Source organism: Rhipicephalus microplus, chromosome 1, assembly GCF_043290135.1.
Source record: "Rhipicephalus microplus isolate Deutch F79 chromosome 1, USDA_Rmic, whole genome shotgun sequence".
In the NCBI taxonomy this organism is placed as follows: domain Eukaryota; kingdom Metazoa; phylum Arthropoda; class Arachnida; order Ixodida; family Ixodidae; genus Rhipicephalus; species Rhipicephalus microplus.
This window is the reverse complement of record NC_134700.1, coordinates 172698258-172722752: the sequence shown is the minus strand read 5'-3', so window position 1 is coordinate 172722752 and position 24495 is coordinate 172698258. Positions and strand designations below refer to the sequence as shown.

At 43.9% G+C, this 24495-nt stretch overlaps 1 protein-coding gene across 1 annotated transcript in view; it reads right to left on the bottom strand.

Moving 5' to 3' along the window:
- IA-2 (tyrosine phosphatase IA-2) overlaps positions 1 to 24495 on the bottom strand; it is a 624632-nt gene that overhangs the window by 109365 nt on the left and 490772 nt on the right. Inside the window, exon 14 of the mRNA XM_037429474.2 lies at positions 18621 to 18809. Within this exon, the coding sequence (XP_037285371.2) occupies positions 18621 to 18809 (189 nt within the window). The remainder of the gene's footprint in view (positions 1 to 18620; positions 18810 to 24495) is intronic.

The window sequence follows — 24495 nt, the reverse complement described above, 5'->3', positions numbered from 1 at the left end:
TCAATACGGTATCTTTAATAAACCTGTCGTGGTTTTGATATGAAATACCCCAGGTATAATTATTAAGCATCTATCTATCTATCTATCTATCTATCTATCTATCTATCTATCTATCTATCTATCTATCTATCTATCTATCTATCTATCTATCTATCTATCTATCTATCTATCTATCTATCTATCTATCTATCTATCTATCTATCTATCTATCTATCTATCTATCTATCTATCTATCTATCTATCTATCTATCTATCTATCTATCTATCTATCTATCTATCTATCTATCTATCTATCTGTCTATCTATCTATCTATCTATCTATCTATCTATCTATCTATCTATCTATCTATCTATCTATCTATCTATCTATCTATCTATCTATCTATCTATCTATCTATCTATCTATCTATCTATCTCTTTACTGTTTATCTTCTTAGTTCTTTTGCCCACCCCAAAATATAGTGAAAAAAGCTAATCACAGGTATAAAAAAACTTGGCTGTCTTTACATTAATTTATGTATCTCTCACATTCCAGTTAAGAACAACATATGTTCGAAGTCATTGCTTTCGGGAAAATGTTTCAGCCTAGTTGTAGTGAGGGCATAGTCCCCCTTCTATTGTGATAGCTTACTCTCCATTTCTTCTGTTCCTTTGGGGGGGGGGGGGACGAGTTCTTTTATGGTATATATATGCAGAATCTTTTAACTAAAGTGAACGCCACGTGAAGGCACCCGCCTTGAGTCATGCCGATAATGGATAAATTTACTAGTCTATGAACTTGTATTCACATTAATAATTTTTTATTCTAAACATGCTTGGTGTAATTAATTGAATTAAAGTTGTTCATTACCATTAAAGTCAAATAAATTATTGCACGGTTGCTGCACTGGTTCTTCGAATACTTATTGAGAAAACCTTTGTTTTGTTCAACCGTGGCGCGTCTGCCGCTAAAACCGGCCTAACAAATATAGCATGGCTCTATACTGCCCAGCTGACATTTGATGTCGTTAGACTAGAAATAAGTATCACGACGAGTCTTTACGTTCACAGTATAAGCAATACCCAAAATTTTATATGATGGAAGATGAACTGCTAACCGGTGACTATAAAAGCGCGTAAAATTATCTCGTGACATCTTGAATACCCCATATACTCGCACGACATCATTCATAACTACCGATGAGTAGGGGAAGCAAGGTAAATTCTGCACTATCTGGCAGAGGCGGCAATTAAATGACGGGGTACTTCAATGTAGAGTCAAACACTGTGCCTACTACAAAAGAAACGATCCGTGCAATTAAGATAAACGACGGAAACATGTTGCTCATTTATAAACGGGGGACATCAATGGACACTGAAGTTTTCGATCACACGAAAAAAAGGTGTCATTAAACTGCTTGGTGATCCGGTTTGTATTCTAAAGTGTTAAATTACATTAGAGTTCTAGTGTTTCCCATTTCATTCATTTAATATATAAAACTTCAGTAGGGCTTAGTTGGTTCACGTATTTAAAGGTGAGAAACTTCAGAAGAATTAGGGTGGAACACGAAGAAGAGATTGGACACACGCTGTAGTGAAAGAAAAGTATTGCTGGTGAACTTACTGAATAATCTTCACGGGGATTCACAAATGCGCCCGCCGAAGCGGCAAAAACACTGCAAGTGGGCTACAATTTGCTACACAGAAAATACTCAACTCGGTCACACCATCGACATCGTTTCAATTTCAAGCGGATGTAAGAACACCCTCTATTTGCTTTAGTAAATTTTTGGCGGGGAGGGGATAAAGAGACCACAGTCAAACCTCATACAAGAGGTTTGATTGGTCTTAATAAATGACCTCAATTAACGAGTGCTTTTTCTTCAAATGGTTCTTGTAAGTACGGTACGTGTTGTGTTAATTGAATGCACCATAACATCAACTGGTTTATTGGCTAGCACTTCCGATCCCAACGTTACCTTCCCCCGACCACAAGCGGATCAAAATTCAGCCCTTTAATTAAATCAATTGAAATAGTACATTATCAAGGAAAGAGGAGGAGGAAGAAAGTTTAAGCGGAAAAACAGGGAGGTTAGCCAGTTCTTAGACCTGCTGGCTACCCTGTGCTGGGGAAAGGGGTGAGGGGAATGAAAGATGTTAAAAAGAAATGTTGCGAAGAGAGGAAGAAATTACAAAAAAAGCTCCCCAAGCGCGTAAGAACGTCATCACCGCTTAACTCTGTCCAAGCGTTTTTTTTTTGTTTGTTTAAGCACGCTTGCCTGGTTGTACGTGTGTTCCACGTTTGCGGAAATAGCGTGAGATGCGCTTACATAGGCACGCGAACAAACAGAGCAAGAATAACGTGGAACCACGTCACAACACCAAAAGCGATCGTGACGTGGACGCTTTTATAATCTTGTAAAACAGTCGCTCGCCCGAGGCGACGACATAAAAGCAGGCTTACACAACGTGCAGAAGCGAACAGGGGCTCTCACGAACCGCCAGAGAGTCGCTATACCGCGCGGATGCTAACTACTTCGCGCGCTCGGCCCACGGCGCGGCTCCCCTAAACAAACCCGACGCGCTCAATCTCGTAACCGCTGCCCAGCGTGTTGACTCGTCGAGGATAACGATTTACAGTGCGGCGGTGGCGTCGCGCTTATACGAAAAACCGAGGTTGCCGTCCCCTCGCTCTCTCATCTTTGTGAGCGTGCTTTGTTCGACGAACGCCGGTTGTCAGCACCTTGTACAAACACTGCAGTTCGCTGTGAATTTTAAGCTTTATTCGGCAGCGCTTTCATTTTAATGCGACAGCGTTTATAAGCTCGTTTCGCAGATATTCCGGCGTCGTCGACAGCGTCGTCGGTTGTGAGCGAAAAATAATCATCTATGCGTGACCAAAAAAAAATCGAGAAAGATTCAAATGAAATAAATAATCACACATCTCGGGTCAGTGTGCCGTTCGAACGCGGGTCGTTAGCGTGTGTTCTTTCCCACAGCCACACCTCTGCATGCGAATACAGTGAAGATAACTTCCTCTCCTTGGAAATGCAGTGAAAGTAACCTTCATGCTTTACCAAACACACGCGTCCCGTACACATGCTTTGCTATACAACATGAAATATTGCCTTAATAATGCGTGGTACAATCGTGCATTGCCATCGGTCGTCAGAAGTTAGTTGGTTGGCTGGTCAATATCTTGGCGCAAACCAATCGGCGGGATAGTCAGTTGGTGCCTTGTTTAGAAAACTAATGCACTTATTTAGGTGACAGGTTGAAATTTAATTGTTAATTATTTGCAGAGTAATAATGTGACCTCGAAAGATCTAAAAAAATAAAGCTTTAAAGTACTCAGGCCAACAAATAATAAAAAAAACTATAAATAGGCCAACTGAATTAAGTTACACCTAACATGCAGTTATTTCAGAATCTGGTAAAAAGTTAGATGGATAAGTGGGGTTTAACGTCCCAAAACCACCATATGATTATGAGAGACGCCGTAGTGGAGGGCTCTGGAAATCTCGTAAAAAATTTACATACAGCATTGAAAATTCTCCTGTGGCTAAAACCGAGTATAAATGCGCCAAAGGCAAGAATAACCGAGAGTGACAAAGCCAAGCTCCACTTTTGCAGAGGTTCTTCTAGTAGTCCTTTCTTTTGCATTTTAAGTCTTCGGCACGTCTAAAAGAAATGCTCTAGAGATTCACTTTGATTACAGTGAAGGCATAAAGATGACTAAGCGAGACTCGACTATCATCTTTCGACGACATTTGCAGATTAACATGCAGATACTGGGCCAATTTTGTATGTCCTTTTGCCGCTGTTGAAAGTCGAGTGTTGGTGAACGGAACGTAGAGGCTAGGAGAATAGGTTTAAGGCAGAACAGGTCACAGTAATCAGGCAGCCAGTGCGTAGCATTTTGTTTATTACAGGGAAGGTGTCTTAGTTTACCATGGATTATCGTTGTCTTCGTAGTAGTAGTATCAGCAGTCAACATTATGAGAAGTAACAGACAATAAGGCCACTTCTCAATAATGTTGTGTCTAACAAAGAAAACGAAGTCCTAAATTTGCATGTCCCTTCATTATAGCAGTAGTAGTTGTAGTATTAGTAGTAGCCGTACAACTAAGCAGTAAGCCACTTTAAGCCCTAAAAGGCTGTTCACCACGCTCATAGCTAACAAAGAGTGTTTTCTCGTATAAAAACACCCATATCATAAGGTGTTTTCACCATCCCACCCCCCCCCACCCTTCATGTGGTGTTTTCAATGGCCTAAATGTCCTTATTCCTGAATGCGCGAAAAAACTAAAATCTACCAGTAAGGGAACATGCAGTTACCGATGCCATCAGCGTAAAGGTGCGTGCACACACTAGACAACACACACATTAGAGCGTATTGTGTTGTGGTTAGAACAAAGGTTGGATGATTTAGAGTATACGATGTAATCTACTGTGGGAGAGAAACAGCTGTCCCCATAAACAATTACTGGAGTAAACGACTGCCAACACGTAGCACTAAAATACCCAATGGACAGAGTGTGCGCTCTACATTGACTTACTCAGACCGCCTCGTATATTTCACCACACTATCTTGTGCCGCCATCTAGGGCAGGTGGGAGTACTCCTGTTCCGTAGAAATGATCATCAACATCAAGAGAATAGGTGTATATTTATGGCATGTTTGTGGATAGCCTCAAGACAGACACACATTTTAGCCTAAACTCGCTCAAGACAGAATAATTTTTAGATAAGAAGCAGCTCTTCGAATAGCCCATGTAACGCTGTCTATCCAAGTCTTTGTGTCAACATGCCGCACCGCGCTTCACCCGCCGCAGGTGTTGGGGAGGTGCCAAGTAGGTCACGACTTCCCTCGTTTTCTGGTAGTGCATGTCGACGTCACTCTCTCCCTCACCTGCCGTGTGCTCGCCACGTGTCACAATTCTCTTGCTTCACCCACTCAACCACTCTCAACGTACGAGCGCACATCTAGTGAACACTATTTCGAGCCGGCTCGTTTATCTACGATGGACAGGATGCCAGAAAGCGAAGCTCCTTCGCCCTCCTAACTATGCGCCGAAGCAATTCGGCCTAACCCGGCCGTCACCGGCGTTTCGAGGGTTAGCAGAGCCGAAGGCGTCCGCGAATGGCAACGTCGCGCCTGCAACGCCGACAAGGTGCGAGCCAAGGAAGCCAAACGCAAGCATCGGCATGGAAGACTAACGACACCGACGAGGCGCGAGTCGAAAATGCCGACTGCATCCGTGCACAGCGCTGCATCCCATCAGGGTTCTCTTTGGTATGCCATGGTCATGGGTGTTTCGATAATCCACAACCCCCTTAAGTTCGAAAGCATATTTTCGTTGGAACATCACACATTTTGGAGAAGATAAACATATTTACATGCTAATTTCCGAAAATTTTGGTCAGGCAATAGGTGCTTTGCTTGCTTGAAAACCACCCTAAGGGTGTAAGGTGGCTTACAGTGTAGTAGTAGTAGTACTAGTAGTAGTAGGAGTAGTAGGAGTAGTAACGCATGCCACGTGACCAGAAAGTAAAGCAAATAAATAAATAAACAAAACAAAATGATTTCACTCGAAGCGTGTAAGCATGCGTATTTCAAATAGGCCGGCTGATTTACGACACTACGCGATCCCGCTAGTCAATCACACACTCGCGAGCTTACACTTGGCTGCGCCATGGGAGGGACTGGCTGAATTTCTTTTATCTTTATTAACCCTTTCGGCCCTGGCAGTGTCATTTGACACCACCGCACAACATTTCCCCTAGTATGTCGGAAACGTAACCAATACAACTCATTCTTGGAGGCATAGTTCTTCAATGATCCCCACTGCAATCGACACCAATATGGTGGCACGTTTGTGGAGGTAGCAGCCACGAAAAAGAAGAAGTGCGATCAAGGTCTTCCGTCAAGCCGAGGTGCGTAAGTTGAGGCGGATAAGCGCCATTTTCGGGACGACGTACCGCAGCTGTGTCAGTGAGTATTACGCTGAAAAGTAAGACGTTTGTTTCCATTTTGTGTACACCATTGATTGACAGAGAAAAAGAAGCCCTTTTTTGCATTTTCTAATCACTGGGCCCTAATCACCTAATTTGATGCCCCGTTAATTTTTCCAAAAATGCTTGCACCAGCGGCTCAATTTTTTTTTGTGGTCTTCTGAGGTCCTAATTACGAGAAAAACGCGCACAAAAAGTGTATCCGGCCAAAATAAAAAATCCAGGGCTGAAAGGGTTAATAAAAATGGCGTGCAAAGAAAAGGCGTGCAAGAAGGCGTGCAAAGAAAAGCTGTTCGATTTATTTTTAACAAGTTTAGGCAAACAGACTCACCAACTGAAATGCTCGAAGAAGCGGGCATGCTAACGCTGCAAAAACGAGCAAGACTAGCACGCCTACGATTCATGTACCAGCTACGCCATAAGCAAACCAACATCGATGCCTCCAGGTACATTACACTTCAACAATCACGACCCACCCGTAAGAAGCACCCCGAAATGCTACAAGAATACGCATTCCGTACGGATTGTTTCAAACACTCATTCTTCCCAGCATCAATAAGGGAATGAAACAGCTTAGCAGCTATGATTACTAGCAGCAATTCTTTAAATATTTTTTCACGTCTTGTTGAAGAACATTTGCGTTTGGAACCCTAATATTGCGCTATTGTGGTCATCTTTGCAAAATCCATTGTTTTAGACTGTGTTATTTTGACTCTTTCACACTGTAATCATTTGGATATAGTACAATTACTGTTAGAACTTTGTTGTTAGAATTTGGTTAGAATTTGTTTGAATTTGATTGTTAGAAATTGTGAGAACTGGTAGCATCAATGTAACGCGTATCCTAAACGATGTATAACTTACGGATGTTTTTATTGTGTGCTTTTATTGTGAATTTTCCCGATGTCCTTTCTGCGAAAATCCCGACAAGGGATTGGCAGTATTTTTAAATAAATAAATAAATAAATAAAAATCACTCATTCATTTCAGAGACAAACATGCTGTTAGAGGGACAAGAGTTCGAAGAATAACGTTAGATCGGTTACCAGGAAGCTTTCAAGGGTGTCTTCTTACTGCAATCACGTGCTGTTCGGCGTGGATGCGTCGCTATAACGCTGTGGTGAAGTCTCGTATAGGATCCCCGGGCACCTGTTGTAGCACTATGTTGATGTGGTAGATGTCGATGCCACGACGTTTATTTACAAAATTCGCTAGGTATGTAATCGGTGCGCAGTGAGGGCTAAATTATTTTTCTGTGCACGTTTAGTGCGACTTAATGGACCTCGATTACGTTGCAACGAGGTACAAGGGAGGTGAATTACGAGATTTTGAAGGCAATGTCCTTCCAGGCCACTTGCATTGACACTTTATAAGAGGTAACGATGATGTGCTTTGTCGGGGGTCCAGTTTCTCACCGAAACAAGGATCAAGAAAATAACCAATCACGGTGGTGTAAGGGCTAAGGCACTCGGCTGCTGACGCGCAGGTCACGGGATCGGACCTCGGGCCATGGCGACCGCATTTTTGATGAATGTGAAAATACTTGAGGCCCTTGTGCTTAGATTTAGGTGCACTTCAAAGAAACCCAGGTGGTCGAAATTTCCGGAGCCCTCTACTACGGCGTCTCTCATAACCATATGGTGGTTTTGGGACCTCATACCCCATCAGTTATTATAATTTGGCATTAAGAAAACAAAGAAATGCTGAACAAAGAAAAATAAATAAACAAGGAACTTAATCTTAACAAAGTGAATCATCTCACCGTGACCACCTGGGGTTCTTAACCAGTCTGGAAAGATTGGTGTGCTACCCTACACTGATTGATATGTGGGGTTTAACGTCCCAAAACCACTATATGATTATGAGAGACGCCGTAGTGGAGGGCTTCGGAAATTTTGACCACCTGGGGTTCTTTAGCGGGCCTAGAAATCTGAGCACACGGGCCTACAACATTTTTGCTTCCATTGGAAATTCGATTTGGGCTCTGGTGCGACGCCATGGCAAGACCGAGTTCCATGAAAAAAAATTCCGCCATATCCACGAAGTGAATGATGATGAGTGGGCGAAGCTCAGGAGGTAAACCTGGTAAACCATGAATCCTCTGTACATTTTGCCCACTCGATTTTATTACATCGCTCCCCCTAGCGTACGTCGCCGCACTAAATCGAACGATTGCCTTCAACCAATGACACGCGCCATATGTGACATCATTCCTATTTTATAAGATCTCGTGTCTTTCATCAACTACAAGTACCGCTTTCTAGTTTATAACATCTTGCATCTTTTCATCATCAGCTACAAGTACCACCATCTAGTAAACACTACAAGAACTAAACGAGAGGTGGCTACATACAGGAGACGGTACCGCCATCTAGTGAACACTGCAAGAACTAAACTAGAGGTGGCTACATACAGGGGACGGTACCGCCATCTAGTGAACACTGCAAGAACTAAACTAGAGGTGGCTACATACAGGCTACAGGGGACGCACAGCCCACGCCCTAAGGAGCTTCGCCCCTAATAGAAGTTCAGGCGTATGCCCTATTGACCACGCCGGTTTCCGACAGTGAGAACTACTGATCAATGAATAGAAAGAGCCTCTCTTTCTTTGAAAAATAGAGATTTTCGCTGGCGCCTATATATCACTGGCATGCTACTCTGTATAGGATTGGAGAAGGTGACTAAAATATTTACATTTATTCAGGGTACATTGTTTTCTTGTGTACTGGCCAGACGGGCAACTAAAACAGATACTTTGCGGGCTTGATCAAAGTCACACCGAAGAAAAGAAAGGATTCAGATGGATGGATTGTAAAAGTTCAGACGCACGAATTCCAAACAATCACATCTTGAAGTGTACCTGGTGGGGTATCATTTCTGTCTGCGACGTTCGCGGTAACTTTTACGAATATTGCGCAACAGAGATTGCTGTTTCTTTTTTTTCCTACATGCTCCTTTCAACAGAATCAAGACTTTTTTTATATAAACGCAGTATGTGAAATCAACCATCTATGTAAAACAAAACTGCAGGCAAGGTACTCGGTACTCCATGGCCTCATCCGTAACTGATTGTCAATCAGAGAAGCAAAGTGGAAAAGCAGGCACGAAAAGCAAACGACGACACCGAGCCAAAGCACCGGGAAACAAGGCTAGAGACCTGACAGGCGGGCAGATACAGATGAGCCTCGGGCGGTAGCCGATAGAGGGAGCAGCGATTGAAGCCAGAGGGAGAGCTCACGGAAGATCTCTGGCACAGCTACGGCAGCGCCGCTGGCGCCAGTCGCTGCACTAGGCGCCAGGGGAGGATGAGAAGAGAAAAAAGAAATCGCGGTTCTGATTACTGTCAGAGAGACCTAACCGCCACAGCACTCCCTTAGTTACCCTGTCCTAGCTAGCGCTTGTATTATTTCTCTTGCCTGCCGTTCTCGCTTCTTCCGGAGAAGCCTGACAAATGGGCTCCGGCCGCCAGAGGCAACAATTTGGCCGATTCCGAAACCGGGCGAGAGCGTGCGCCTCACCCGCGCGCGCGCATTTATCTCCGGACATTTCGCCCCGTCCCGTCATTGTGACGCGCAGCGTGGGGACAGGATTGCGTAATATAGCGTTGCGGCCATTTCTCGGCGCGGTCCACTCGCCGTATGATGCGCGAAACAAGCACTCGATGATACTTCGTTTGCTTTTCTGCCCGAGTTTATGGAAATCCCGTGAGCTAGCTTCCGGAAAGAAGGAAGGGCACCAAAAGACGGTAACCAGAAACAATTGTGGTTGGCTACGCTGGGCTAGACGAATGAGAAATGGCAATGGAAATATGAGAGGGGAGGAGTGGAATGAATGGAAGCAGCTTTAACGACTGAAAAAGCGCATCAACTTCGTACTGCATGTGTTCTTGACGAGAAAGAATTTGCTCGCGACTATCGAACGCGTGCTTTCGCAGGCTTTGGTATTATCGTTTTTGTTTTTTGTCGGAATTCTACACTCTATAAAAAATGTTTGAGTTGTTGCAGTTATGTGGCGCTACTTTGAAAGAGAGAGATGCAACATATCGTTCGAAATAATTCCGGCCGATTAATGTAATTATTATTTTACTTCAAGCAGTCAGGTAGAACATGCTTGTGCCACACTTGTCTACTAAGCGGAATACTTGTGGCACTTATCAGGCTTCACGTTCGCTTCCAATGGCGTCTAAAAGTGTCCGTGAGCGCCGGCGTCATACGAAACACCGGCACTTACTTTAAAGTACACACGAAACTTGATTTTGAGGCGAAGCAACTAAGCAGCGTTTGTTAGCACTTGTATAGATTATAGCTTATTCAGTCATAGGAGAATGAACGTGTCTGTGTGTGTTACTTAAATATCGCCGACTACAGCAAACCCTATGCCGTCCTCTTGTTTAAGTTTTCAATGTCAACTTTTGCTGTCCTTGGTTGATAGTAGACTGCGAGTCACATGAGGTGCATACCTGCGTAGCGTGAGCCGTGGTGAGTGGGTAGGCACAACATGTGTGGGAAAGAGTTCCATGATGTTAGTCTTGTCAGAGCATGGTGGTCATGTTCATCAGTAAGGCTAGTCACCTCCGTCATCATTTATTCCAGAAAAAGAAACAACAAAACAGCGCAGAGATCATTTGGGGTTGTTCAAGGAGCATTCAAGTAGTGGAGGTCAGAAAAATCAATTCTAGACAGAGTCGATGTGCAACGATCTGCGCGGAAACTTAAAGTCCCGCGACGTACGACATGTCGGCACGAATACTGTGGAGGAGGGGGAGGGGGCTATGGAAGTTGCAATACACAGTTTTAATTTACATTCAGGCCCAAAAACATGACATTACGCCAGCGCATGGGCTTGAAGAGCAATTAAATGCAACGAGATTCCTTCTACAGTATTGAGACATAAAATAATTAGGATGAAACGAGAAGTATCACTCGGTGTGGTTTGTTGTCGCATATACGTGCGATCATGCACTTGTGTTGGCAAACTTACGCCAGGAGGAGGACGTTTTCGGAAGTTTACTACTAACAGGCCAGAAATTTCAGGTTATTGCAAGACTATAACATTTCTTCTGTTTATGGTACCCACAGGCTTCTGAGCAAAGCCATCGAATTGGTCATATGCTTATATGGTCCCTCTCATGATGTCTTTGTTCCGTGTGATTGGCGAATGCCTACTATTGCACATATACACAAAAGCTGGGATCGAGTACAAACAGGTAATTGAGATCGATGAGCTCAGTGGGTTGTAAGATACTAGGTCAACTTTTTTCATGCCTTTAAGTACGTCTTCGAAGTAATAAGTTATTCTTTATCGCCCCAACACGGTTTTTTGCTGCGTTTTGTAGAGCAACAAATTTCCCCGATTTCGTGAATGGTATTGTGATGTGCTTTGTTAGGGGCCTAGAATTGAAACGCTTTCGGTCGTGCTATATGTAAATTCTATTTATTTCCTAGCACTATGAAAGCTTTTATGAGCTTTCGTGGCTTTCTTTTTATGTCCTATTTCATCACCAGTGAAGCTGTGTCTGCTTTTTGACTTATGCCCATTTTTACTGAAGTTTGTGGTGATTACTTTGTGCTACGTTGATGTGTCCATTTCGTTTCCGTGCTCATAAGAAGGCAGTCTACACTGATATTGATTATTATTGTCAACGATTTTCGTTTTCCGCGCTCTGAAAAAAAAAACAACCTCGATTTCTGTCATCTTAACCCCCTCATACCTCTTTCTTTTCCTGGGTGTGCACTAGCAAACAAAAAAGACACTAGGAAATACATGTCATTTCCTTTCTATTTTAATATCCCGTCTCTCTCGATCTCTTTATTGTACGAGGAAAAAATGATAAAATAAATGCACGAAACATGACACACCAACCGCCATTTGCCAGCTCTCACAAAAAAGTATCACAAAAATAAAAAAGTCACTGAAGTTTTTCGTGTAAACCAAACGCAATTCTATTTGTGCAATTGCGTTCTATAATCTGGCGAGAAAAATGGGAATAATGGCTCAGAGACAGCTAACACATTTATGTAAAACATAACCGAATTCGCAGCGTAGGGATTTTTGTTTCGCTCTCCTGACCACGGCTGCTAGCCGGCTGGTAAGAAGAAAACGAAACGCGCCTCGCCTATATGTCGTAAAGACAAAACGGTACATGGAAAGCAACGGCAAGCGAACGCGTGGGGTGAAAAGGAAAAAAAGTAAGACTTGGAAGGTTCGTGGGCCCCAAAGTCTCAATTTACTTGATTTCCGCTTTTGGCGATCACGAACAGAGTCTGACATCCGTGACTAACTGCAGCCGCACCATCTGAAAACCATCGTCTACACTTTCCGAAAGGAGACGCCCACAACGTTAAGCAAAACGACAGGTTGCGGTTCCCTACGCGGCGGCGTTCGCGTCAAAACACCTAATTTCCCTTTGAAAAGAAATAAAACAAAGCGAGAAGAAACTCTACAAACCCGAGCGCACGTTTACTTCGTTTGCGGCGACGGGAAACAAATGGCTCTGAGGAGAGGAAATGGCGAAACGGCGTTTTGCGTGCCCCGGGTGGTGGCGTAAAAGTGCGGAAAAGAAGAGGGAAGAATGGTAAAAATGAATAAGGCACTCACCCTCCTCGCTCAGACAAAAGGATGGGGGGGGGGGGGAGAATGGCGGAGGGGGAAAAAACAACAGTTGCGGACGAACAGAAGCGTGTTACTTCCAAACAGCGCGAGAACCCACCTCTAAATTGAAAGAAACCACTCGAGAGAGCCTCTCTCCGAAACTTGGCCCACACGAGTAGGCGATGTCTAACGCGCGATATGAAATTTGTTTACACGTCCTCTGCTTTCTTTTTTACTTCCTCATTTTAGTTCTTTTTCTATTGCCTTCTCTACTCCGTATGCACGGTTTAGGCGCTGACGCTCCCCCTCTTTCGCCGTCAAGCACCTTTTCTTCTTATTCGAAACCCAATATTCCTCATTCACAGATCACGTTTTTACCACGTGTACCTTCTTTTTACGACGCCTTTCGTTTTGCCTCGAAATGTGATGCATTTCTATATTCCTTTTTTTTTCGTCCGAGTTTAACAGTGGGGAAACTGCACGGCGTGTTGCTCTTCGAAGACGATGTGCCGCTCCCACGGAGATGAAACAGGTTTTCTCAAAAGCCCATTTGTGCGCGCGCACGATGCCTCCCGTGTGTCTGCGAACCAACTTTAGTTTACATTGCTCCGTTGTGTGTGTGTGTGTGTGTGTTTTGTTGTTCATTGGCTTGTCTGCAGGATTGTACGTGACAGGGCCTGGAACCCAACCGTTTGTTTTACAGATGAAAGCGTCCCGAAGAGCGCCCGCATTTCAGCGGCGCGGGTTGAATGTCCGCTCAAGTGAGAAGATTGAGAGAGTAGCGAGGAACGATTTATACTACCTTCTACAATCGTAATGTTTAAAGAAAAAAAAAGAAACAATTTTACGGCTCGATGCTACGACTGAAATTCTTTTACGCGTAAAAAAACGGGTTATCGCGTGATTAGTTTAGCAGACGTTTTCAAAGACGGGCGTACGAGATCATAAAAGTAAAACTGCGGTTTTAGGAGATCTAAGTTTTTGTTTGTGTGGAGGCTGACGCTTGAAAGAACGTGCTCAAAAGCGGTAAGCCAGTTGCAACAAAATTACGGAGACAGTATGCATAAAATTGCTTGAATATCCCTGCTAGTGCTCTCATGTATTATTGTAAAAAGCCAATGCACTACAGACCTAACATTATACGGGGTTTTACCTGTCATAAGCACAATACGAATACGAGGCTTGTGTAGTGGAGGCCTCAGAAAATTTCGACCATGCAGTGTTTTTATCTTGCACCCGCACCGCATAGTACATTCGCCTCCATCGAAAAGCAGCCACAGGGGTCGGAATCGAACTCACGACTTTAGAGCCAAAAATCGAGCACCGCAACCACAGTACCATGCAGCACGGCGAAATAACCAGCAAATCACTTTCGCACTTGAAGTCATGTATCGCTCGTTGATGTACCCATTTTCATGTCGCAAATCTGAAAACTGCACGCCATAGAGTTTGTGGCTGCCGACATAGGAGCAATTCACAAAGGGAGCCTAGTAAGTCACGTGGTCGGCAGCTGTCCGGAAAATGAATTGACCAAAGAGAAGAAGAAGAAGAAAGAAAAAGAGACGGACAGAGACATGGAGACAGAGAGAGAGATAAGTGGTTACAGAGCTGGTCGCTCAGGCTGGAATCTCACGGTATTGATTGGAGGCAAGTATCGCAACGCGGGCAGCACGCGCGTGGGGAATCGTCTGGCTCTGGCCGCGCAATCTGAGTCGTGGCACTGACCACATCGCCGACAAGGCCTGCGGCCGTGTATATCGGGAGTGGAGGGTGGAGAGAAAACCAAATAGAAGATTAGGATCAAAGGTAGAGGAGGAAAGATGGTGTTGGTGATGATGCAGGAATGCGCCAATTTGGGACGCGAATCGGCCGCAGTAGCGGCAGCAGACCGCGCGCACTTCTTCGCACACACACACGCACACAGGCGGGAATATGGTATGGAGTAGCTGTCCCTAATAACGCGGCCGGAGAGAGGGGACGTGGGAAAGAGAAACGATGACCGCTGCCGAGAGATCGGTCAGAGGGCCCATCGATTTTCAATTATGGCTACCACCAACGGCGGACCACAAGCTCGTGCCGAGGTAGAAGAAAAGAGGAAGGAGAAAAAGGCGGGTGTTGTGGATGTGCTGGTAAAGTGGGGACGAAAAGCCTGTGGCTAGACCGCACAAAAAAAGAAATAGTGAGGAGGCAGTGAGAATAAAACAAAGAAACTCCTCGTACCCCTCGTGATTCTGGCTTTCCAAGTATGCGGCTGCGTTTTAGGGAAACGGGAAAAACCCGCAATCTTAGCGGGCGAGGCTGTCAGAAAAAGTGCTCGAAATGGAAGAGTCTGAGGGATGTTAGGGATATGCATTCGGGAGTGAGACAAAGATAGACAGTGGCAGGAGAGCGACAGTTCGGTGGTAAATGCCAAAGCAGCTAAATGATGGAGGAGGAACGAGAACGTTATCGACGCTTTTCTCATCATTGTTTTTGTAAAATGAAATGAGCCTTAAATCGAGGACTCATTTCCGCAGTATGAGCTGCATGTATTTGGGGTAGCAGAACACGTCTTAGTAAGGCAGAAGAGCACGCAGTGCACAGGACAGCGCACTTTCATTGAGCGAGAATTTGAATACTATATTGACAATCACGAAACTTTGAAATGAGAGCCTGCTTTAGTCTTATCATTTTTTTTACAAAATTTATTGTTAACTCCTTGCTGTTGACTGCGCGACGCCCACGAAGAGACTCAAAGCAAGAGCGACGCATTGCAACGGAGTTTCTCACTTCCAAAAATTTGGACCACAATTTCCCTGGGCAAGCACAAGTGCAGTCAGATGCCGAAATGTAATCCGTTGAACACTTTGCTTACAATACGGAAACATCAGTTATTACCACTGCATTGAATCTACAGCAGTTCTTCGATGAAGAAGGCAGCTTTGTAAGAGTGGACCTTTGACCTGAGGTATACGCACAATAATTATCCGAGTTTTCATAGACAGTGGCATTTGGAAGAGTAAACAGGACCACACATTATCTACAACATGGTGAATATTTTTGCAGAGAAGCTACGCTGCTGACCGCTGAGAGAATTGAGCCATAGACTCCAGCTAAACGAGACAATAGAAACTCACAGTGAGTCGAATGAGCTGCGCCTTTAGCCCTACGTGTAAATTCACGCTGTATTCATGCTTTAGACGGCAAGAGTCCATTACACTTTGAAAGGTGCTGAACGGATAAACTACTATAACTATCAGTCGATTGTAGGTACTCACAAGTGCGTTCGTGAAGTGCTAGCGTTGACAAAACCAAAGAGATAACACAGATGCTAGAAAAGCTGCAAAAACAAAATTCAAGCAAAATTTCCAAGAATGCAGACTGCCCGAACAAAATAGGCAACAGGGCAACACGAGCCGTGTCTTGGAGAATGTGCCTACACAAACCTCGTTTCACTGCTGTCTAGAGCCAGTTTCCAAATAGAACCGCTGATGCCAGGATCTCGCAATGTTTTCAGCTTGCACGCGTTCAACCGAGTGGATGCAAAATGCTGGAATTATTTAGGGCTTGCAACATAAAGACGCAACATGAAGAAGTTGCGAGACAGCCACCTCATCGAAGCTTCGGAGTGGGGTTCACCCTTTTCTTGATTTTCTCTGTACTGTGAACGGGTGTCTCATATCGAAAGATTTCGAGCCCAGGCGGCGGCTAATATAAGCATGTGGAGGCGACGAAAATGAAGAGTGCCACAGTCTCTAATAATAGTGAAGTATCCCAACAATGGAATCAAAGTGTCCCTATCTCAGCGCTGCAATCAAGAATTTTCAACAAGTGTTGCTTCAAATTTACACCGCGGATTGCTGACTAATAATCAGCACTAACTAATACGAAATAATGTTATCAGAGCATGCAAGGCGTTATAGTATTAATGTGCTTAGAAGACTCGGACACTGAAAATAAATCATAGTATTTCCTTCACACATGCGAACTATAAATTTGACAATTCGCCATCACCTACTTACTTTTAAAACTAATATGCATAAGTAGAGCATGCCCTCTACTGGAATCCCCACCTAGCCAAGTTGCTTCCTGAGGAGCGTGCTTTACCACAAGAACAGAGTTACTTTGAAGAAGCCAACTTTGTAGGGGCACACTTGCTTGCATGTGCTTTGTCGCGTGAGTGTATCTATCCGTACGGTTAGAGAATTTTGGTTCGTTTTTAACATGCGTTTTTATGGTCAATGAGCAAAGCGTGCGAGGCGGCAACGTAGCCGCACTATAGATAAGCAAGCAGACGCAACGCGTCAATGCGGTAAATGTGCATAATTATAGTGAGCGTATCAGAATTGACGATGTTTGATAATTTTTAGACCCTCCCATTTATGTTTTCACATTATATTGGAATACCTGAGCTGTATTCAGGCCACATGATGGCAATACAAAACCATAGTTGTGCATTTCACTTACCCCACTGGAGGAGACAGCTCATACCACGGCCAATGCATTACTAGCAGGTCTCTGAAACAACATTCTAAACGAAAGACTTTATTCATGCCGTGCACGCTACTTGGAATCGCTCAGTGCTGTAATTGCCGATATAAAAGAATGACACATTAGGTTCGATTATCTCTACATCTGTCAAATGTTATGATACTGTTAATGGTTACCTAAGGCAGCTGGATTAATCGTTCGTTTTGAGCAAAGGCACAACTATTTAGCTAGCGCTCCCCCGTTTTAAAGTCTCAATACAAAATCATTGTTTCTCCTTTCATACCTAAATATCTACGCTGAATTCGAAAATTTCGTAATTACTTTTGGACACTACAGTTAAACGTTGGCTTTAACTAGGTGTATTTATTGCAGCATTTCTTGCAATCCTCCATTCACGTAAATCAAAAATGCGATCGCGCTAAAACTATTGAACGTTCGTTTGCGATTCTGATATCGACAATAACTTTAGGCAGGTACATTGGCACGTTGAAGAAAATTTCACAATTTTTCGTTGTACAAAACGCTTAGTCATTGGTCTGTCACTTTCGGTAATTATATATCGGCCATTAAAATTACTCGACGCCACGTTAATGCGAAAAATGGCTTGTAAGTACAAATGAACGCCGCGTTGGGAAAGGTGTTTCTCCGGTGTACATGTAAGCGGAAAACGGCAATCACATGCGGCTAAAAATAACATGTGCACGGCCTAAGGCTTCTTTGGGTGTACTAAAACTACGATGTGGTGTAAAACCACCGTAGTAAGGTTCTGTGGATTAATGGTGTATACCTGGTGTTTCTTTATTGGGCACCGTAATCTAATTTCGCGGGTGTTCTTGCAGTTTTCCATATCATTCATTTTGCCACGAACGAGGTGGAAAGATGAGAGCTCCGCGTGTCTTTCTGGTGCCCCGGTTTGTTTGTTTTTTTGCGTTGGGAATTATTGCATGATTTTTTAACAGCTCGTGGAATTATGAATCAAACGTTAAATCATTACTGGTATGTAAAATGTGCGCTTTTCTTCGTGTATAACATTGAAAAAAAAAAAAGCTCTGAACAGATGGTCAACTAGTGAATTTTAAAAACGCGGCTCCAGTGCACGAGCTGGGATCTGTAGAATTGGTGTGGGCATTTAGTATTCACCTGTACTCTTCACCTGTACATTATCATCATTATCCTATGTTGCTCATGCATCCTCATCGTTGTCGCCTATCATCATCATCTTGGTACATTCATCGTAGCTGTCGGCTGCCGGTTCCTCTGGGCCAATAAAGGTCATCGAAACCAAGACTTCATAGTGTGTTCTGTTGTATTTCTTTTAATTCTGTGTCACAAAATTTATAGATGACTGCTTTAAACTTGAAGTTCGGTGAAGTTAGCTTAAGCAATATTACGAACCCCCCAAACTTTTTTTTTATGGGAAACCGTTCTTACTGCGGAGAGTGTGACCCCTTGCTTTGCATTTCTCCACCTCCTGTTAGTATGCAGCTTTGCTGTATATAATGTTGAAAGAAGCAAACCAGTAGCAGAAGGGCCTTCAACAAATGTGCTCCGTCGAAAGGTCTCACCTGATAGTCTTGGCTTGGCTCGGTGTCCGGCTGCGCGAGACCGTGCAACTTCTCCTTGGATCGCAGGCTGGCGCGGCGCACCAGGTACGCCACGGATCCGGCCACCACGAGCACAAGCACGGTTCCGCAGGCCACCAGCGTCGCCACCAGCATGCGACCATCGCTGGGACGCACCAGTTCCAGTTGTGCCTGCGAGAAAAGAAACGACTTGTGATTCTTGGCTCGCGTAGCTCTGGTTTCGGTTTGAAACACAAAATATACTCAAAATCAAAGGTGCGTCGTATTCAGGTGTGTGGGCAAATGATATTCTCCACACACACTATTAAAAGACAAAAGTAGGAAGGCCATCATTCGTATTCATGGGACTCCAGCGCATCGGCAAGAGCAGCACAAATGATTGTGTTTGCCAGAATAGCCTTCAATGCCGAAGTTTCGCACATGATACGTATTGCGATTTCAGGCATTGAGCCATATAAAATACCAACATTGACGTAAACTCGGTGTTTTTTATCACGTTCTTCACATTTTTTCATGCGGCTGGCTAACAAAAAGACAACAAAAACTGCATTCGAAGGCCTATGCAAAAATGAAGGCAGTTGAAGTACCGCGGCTACTAGAGGTTATTTCACCACTGGAAATTCCCGCATTTCAATGTCAGATATATCCATTTACTCGAGAGTATCACACGTGAGAGATTTCACTACAGGTTTTCTGAGCAACTGATAATTTTGCTAAGACCACTGTCTTGCTTTGGGGGGTGAAATATACAAACGCAATAGAAACAATGGCAATAACCAATGGCAATAACCAATGGCAAAGCATATTGCCATTGGCTAAGAACTGTATAGTTCGCAATATTCTAGACACCTGTCTCGCAAAGCAAGCCGCGTCATTCTTGAGCTGTCATGAAAGTTTTTCATGTAGCTAAAGTTTTTCACGTCGCGACAACAGGTTTACTGTTGTCGCGACGTCGCAACATATGAGAACTGCGACTTGAAGGTTGCAGAAAGTTTCGATTAAATTTATTTTTTGGCAAGTCGAGGCCTCACGAATACCAATATCTCATTATGCGCCAGTCACCTGGCCACTGCAGCGATTGACAAGAAAGAAATGTTATATGGCGCACCTCTGGATTTCCAATAAAATTTTGAATATGTCGATTCATTTATTGCAGGTGACACTGCCTTCATCAATTTACAAGTGTCGCTTTAACGCTATCATATGCCTATTCAAGACTTGGCACGACCACAAAGTTTTCTTAATTTAACAAAAGTTTTAACACGGTTTCAAGTACATTATATACTTAGGAATTCGCTTAATGGCATTGATAAGTTAGCATAGGACAAGGCTTCTGTTGGTTCTTTGAACTCGTTTTCATAAGCTGGTGCATCTCAGCTCACTGCAATGAGAAGAAAACTACGAGCCCAATGATATACGCAAGGCATAGGGTGTTAAAGTTATTAAATAAAATTCTACCACAAACGGCAAGGCTATTACCATATCTGGTAAAGGGAAAAGAATGAATCCAGAACAAAATACGGTGTTTTAAGTTAAGCTTATATTCTGGTATCGAGTCCCCACTAAGAGCTTATAATAAAGATAAAGACAACAATGCGATAAAAACGAAAGTATCGTCATTTGCAACAGTCGCGGACTCCTCGTAAACAGTTTTACTGGAGCACTGCACTTCGTTAGCAAACCATACGTTTTACTTCGGATTTACGTGCGCGCGTTCTAATGATCTCACGGCTAAATGCGGAAGCGAGATTTCAGGCGATAAAACTTACAAAACCCAGAGGCCGGCCATACGTCCTTTGTGTTAAAAAATAAAAGCACGAAGGAATGGCGACGTTACGAGAAGTGCGCCCGCACGCTCCTTCTACAAGCAGCGATCGCGCGTAGTATGGTCGGCGATAAACTAATTTAAATCGATCAAGCCAGCTCTAAACCCTGCACAGCGGCACCTTGTTTTATCACTACGCACGCTATTTTCGTAATTCCCGCGTTGTTTTCTGGGCAGAACTTACAATGCGACGTTTTACAGCGGTTAAGGTTTCACGCCCTTAAAGTAACTGTGGCAACGATGTTCTATGAAATATCGTGCGAAAGAAGCAAAAAAAAAACAAATCATTGGGCATGCTTAGAATTTCGTAAGAATGTTAAAGGGAAGTCCTAGCTAAATCAATAGTGATGGGGAAATAAGCTGCGAGAATACCGCTGTGACTTATAGGCACCGCACAATATCGAACACGAAATGCAACTGCTGCGCAAGAACCAACGGCCTAGCTAGCGGAACGGTAATAATTATCATATACCCGCGGGCAACTACATAAATACCGAGATTTCAAACTGCATCTCCTCACGGATATTGATGAAATAGCAAAGCGTGTGTGAATTCAGTTCAATAGCTTTCCCGAGAATATTTAACTGAATTATTTTGCAAGTCTTTCAGGTATGTTGTATCTGTGCTCTTTATTAAACACTCTTCGTTAAGCTTCGAGGTTGTATGGTACAGCCACACTTTTTTTGTATACACAAACTATTTTATAACCACAAAGTTCTCAATAATCAAGCCGGTTCGACTGCTTTGCGAGGCAGTGCGTTCGTGTCGTCCATTTCTTCCAGTTTTTGCGCAATTCCGACGAATGAGCTCGCGCAGTAAAATCTGTTTAGATACAACAGAAACACGAGGCGGATATATTAGCCTAAACAGCGTCTGTCTCACTAGCTTACACTCGAAGAAGAGAACTGTAGGACAGAAAAAAGAGAAATGGCCTGCGCTAGTTGTCGGGATACCAAAATTTCGAAACAAGTGTCAGGATTGAAAAAAATAAAGATGTATTTATGGCAAGGTGTGCTAGTTCGCCCACGTGCGAAAACATATACGTATGAGCGTCACCTTAAATGAATGCAGATGTGCTGAGGTGACACGAACCAGCCCGAAAAAAAATCCTCCCGTAGTATTAACCGTGACACTGCTGATGGTGATCCATTCCAACGAAGGACAAGCATGCGTGATTATATTTCCGCATCTTTCTATTGTTTTATTACCACCTTTGCCCCGCATCCACTGTTGCATTCTGCTTCTCCACAGTCCGTGCGGGCTCCACCGTGAATCATGATTAGTTCCAGCGTTTGTTTCTTTTACTCAAATCCTGCTACATCTCCCTGAGCACGAAAAAGAGAGATAAAAAAGCGAAACTAGAAAAGGGCGAAATGGAAGAGAAGAACAAACAACACGAAGAAGTAAACAAGCTTGGGCGGGAACAACAATAGCTCCCAGCCGGTCGGGCGTGAAAGGGCCACAAAGGTCTTCACGAGTTACAAAAGGAACCCGAGAGAAAGGACGAGGATGAAAGAAAGAAAAAGAAAGAAAGGCGACAGCGGTGGCACGGGCGGTAAGCAGAGCGGAAGGACTCGAAATTAAGCAGGGAGACGGGCGCCGGGAATTGCCATTCGTCCGAGAAAAATGGGCGCGTTAATGGACGGACGTACGGCACGCGAACATCGAGAGACCGCACCACGTTGCAGTCACCTTCCGCGGCGAGAGAAAGGCTCCCGCGTCCAGGACCTCGCCGAGCCATTACGGCAGCGCCCCACCATTGCGACAGTTGAATGGTTTAACGAGAAGCGTGTTCTAGAGCTGTCGCTCGTCACTCGTTTCACCCTGAGATTTTTCGCCTGATTAAGTTCGGCAGCAACGAACAAAGCATGACGCGCATGTTCTAAGCTCCCTCCGCGCTTGTCTAATCTGAAACAGCAACACATTCTTATCCACCGTAAACTCCATATTGACTACTACTACTACTACTACTACTACTACTACTACTACTACTACTACTACTTACTACTTACTACTACAGCGAAAAGTTTTCGCAGGTCTGAATCCGAGTGACGCCTGAGGGCAAAGTAAATATCTTGAGCAAAAGACATTGCATTGTAGTAGTAGAAGTGCATTGTAGTAATTCTGCTACTACTACAATGCACGTAGTAGTAGCAGCACTACTACATTGCACTTCTACTACTACAGCGCATGTAGTCGTCGACGGCGACTACGTGCAGTGACACCACACAGTGCTCGGAACGTTAACTTTTCACCTCCGCTGAAATACAACCACCACGGTTATGACCGAAGCCACGTTTTTCGGGTAAGTCGCGCATCTTGATGAACGATTCACCACGGCAGCCTAAGGAACGTTACCGAAGAGATGCTTGAGAAAACTGTAGCAGTTCGTGCGTCAACTCGCTTGGTCACGTTATCGAATACATTCACGTGTGGGGCCGCAGGCAGGCGCAGTTGAGAGAGAGAAAGAGTGACAGAACCAGAAAATATGCCAGCGTTTTGCCGGCTTCTACTACTTGATTTTCTATTCATCTTGAGAGCGTACGACAGCCCTAAACGAATGGGTTAATTAAAAATACCATGACAAAAAGAGAAGCTTTGAAAAGCGGGGGTCGTACAAAAGCGTCTGTCAGCACAGAGTGAGCAGCGACAAGTCCAGGCAACAACAATTAGCTTTACGATTTCACATAAAAACGGCACGCTAAGAGACGCACTGCTTAATAGAGCCGGACAAAATGTTTATTATCTTTTACATCGACGACTTTGTCCTCTTAGTGTAGCTTCATTACTGCGATTGAAATGCAGTCTTAGTGGCACTCAGTGAGTTTTTTTTTTATTTTGTATATCATCGCTTTCCAAACTACGGGTTTACGGACCGGCACTGCCACTACCGTTCATCAGCTGCCTTGTGAGCGGGATGTTTATTAGGCTCGTCAGCGGACTTTGCATGCGCGAGCGGCACTGCCAACGCCCTGCGCAGCTCCCCGACAACGCTTCAGAGGCTCAACGGTTCGGACAAGCGCCGGTACACATCGCGCGTTCAATCAAGGCCCTCTTTGCGCATGCTCAGTCTAGTGCAGTGTCCGCTGTTTTATCTGAGACTGACAAGCATCTTCCCGTTTACCATCCACTTTGCGTGGTGGCAGGCGTTCTCGTAACTCTAGCTGACGTCCGTGAACCAATTAAGAATAACAGACAACATGTAAACGAGCCACGGCGTATATTAAGCGCAAATTGGTGCTGACAACTCGCGCTTGTTACGCTAATAACAAGCCTCGACACGCTTCCACTTCGCATTGTCGTGTTTTCAGAAAAGAAAGTCACCGAGACTTGATAACTTGGCTGCACTCCGTGATAAGACAGACAGGAAAAAAGAAAAAAAAAACAAGAAGATGCTCACTCGTTTCTTTATTTATAGCCCACCACGATACGATCGAGATTTCGTCGCTGAGTTGTAACGTGTGGCTTCGGCAGAAATAGTGCTCGATAACAAATAATTGTGACTGAAAAACAAGCGTTGATCGATAATCATCTCTAGAAGTAGATATGGTGTTTCACTGCTGTTTCTTGTTCGTCTCCCGCTAAACAACGCCGATTTTCATATGTGAAGTTCGAAACTTGCATTCGGCATAAAATTTTGTTTTACTTTTGGTATGGAGTTCTCTAATGGCGTATTTGTGACACCGAATGAGTCCAGTAGGCTCAATAGATGTGGAAGTCCATTTTCTGCCGAAACGTTAGTTACTGTTCTAGTCTACAAATATTTGCCTGAGCTGCTAGTAAATCCATGGTCATTGATGTTAAATGGTTTGCTGCTGTAAAATACCTTACCTCACTCTATTTCTCTCTCTCTCTCTTATGTGGTGTTATTTTCCGAACACGAAAAAAATTATATCAAATATTGTCTGTATAGGGAAGAAAATGAGTTTTTAGTCATTCACTTCTACTACATATTATTTCTTTATGGCAGGGCACGCAGCGTGTTTGAAAGGAAAAAAAACTTTCAGTGTTCACGTTAACTCATCTCATGGC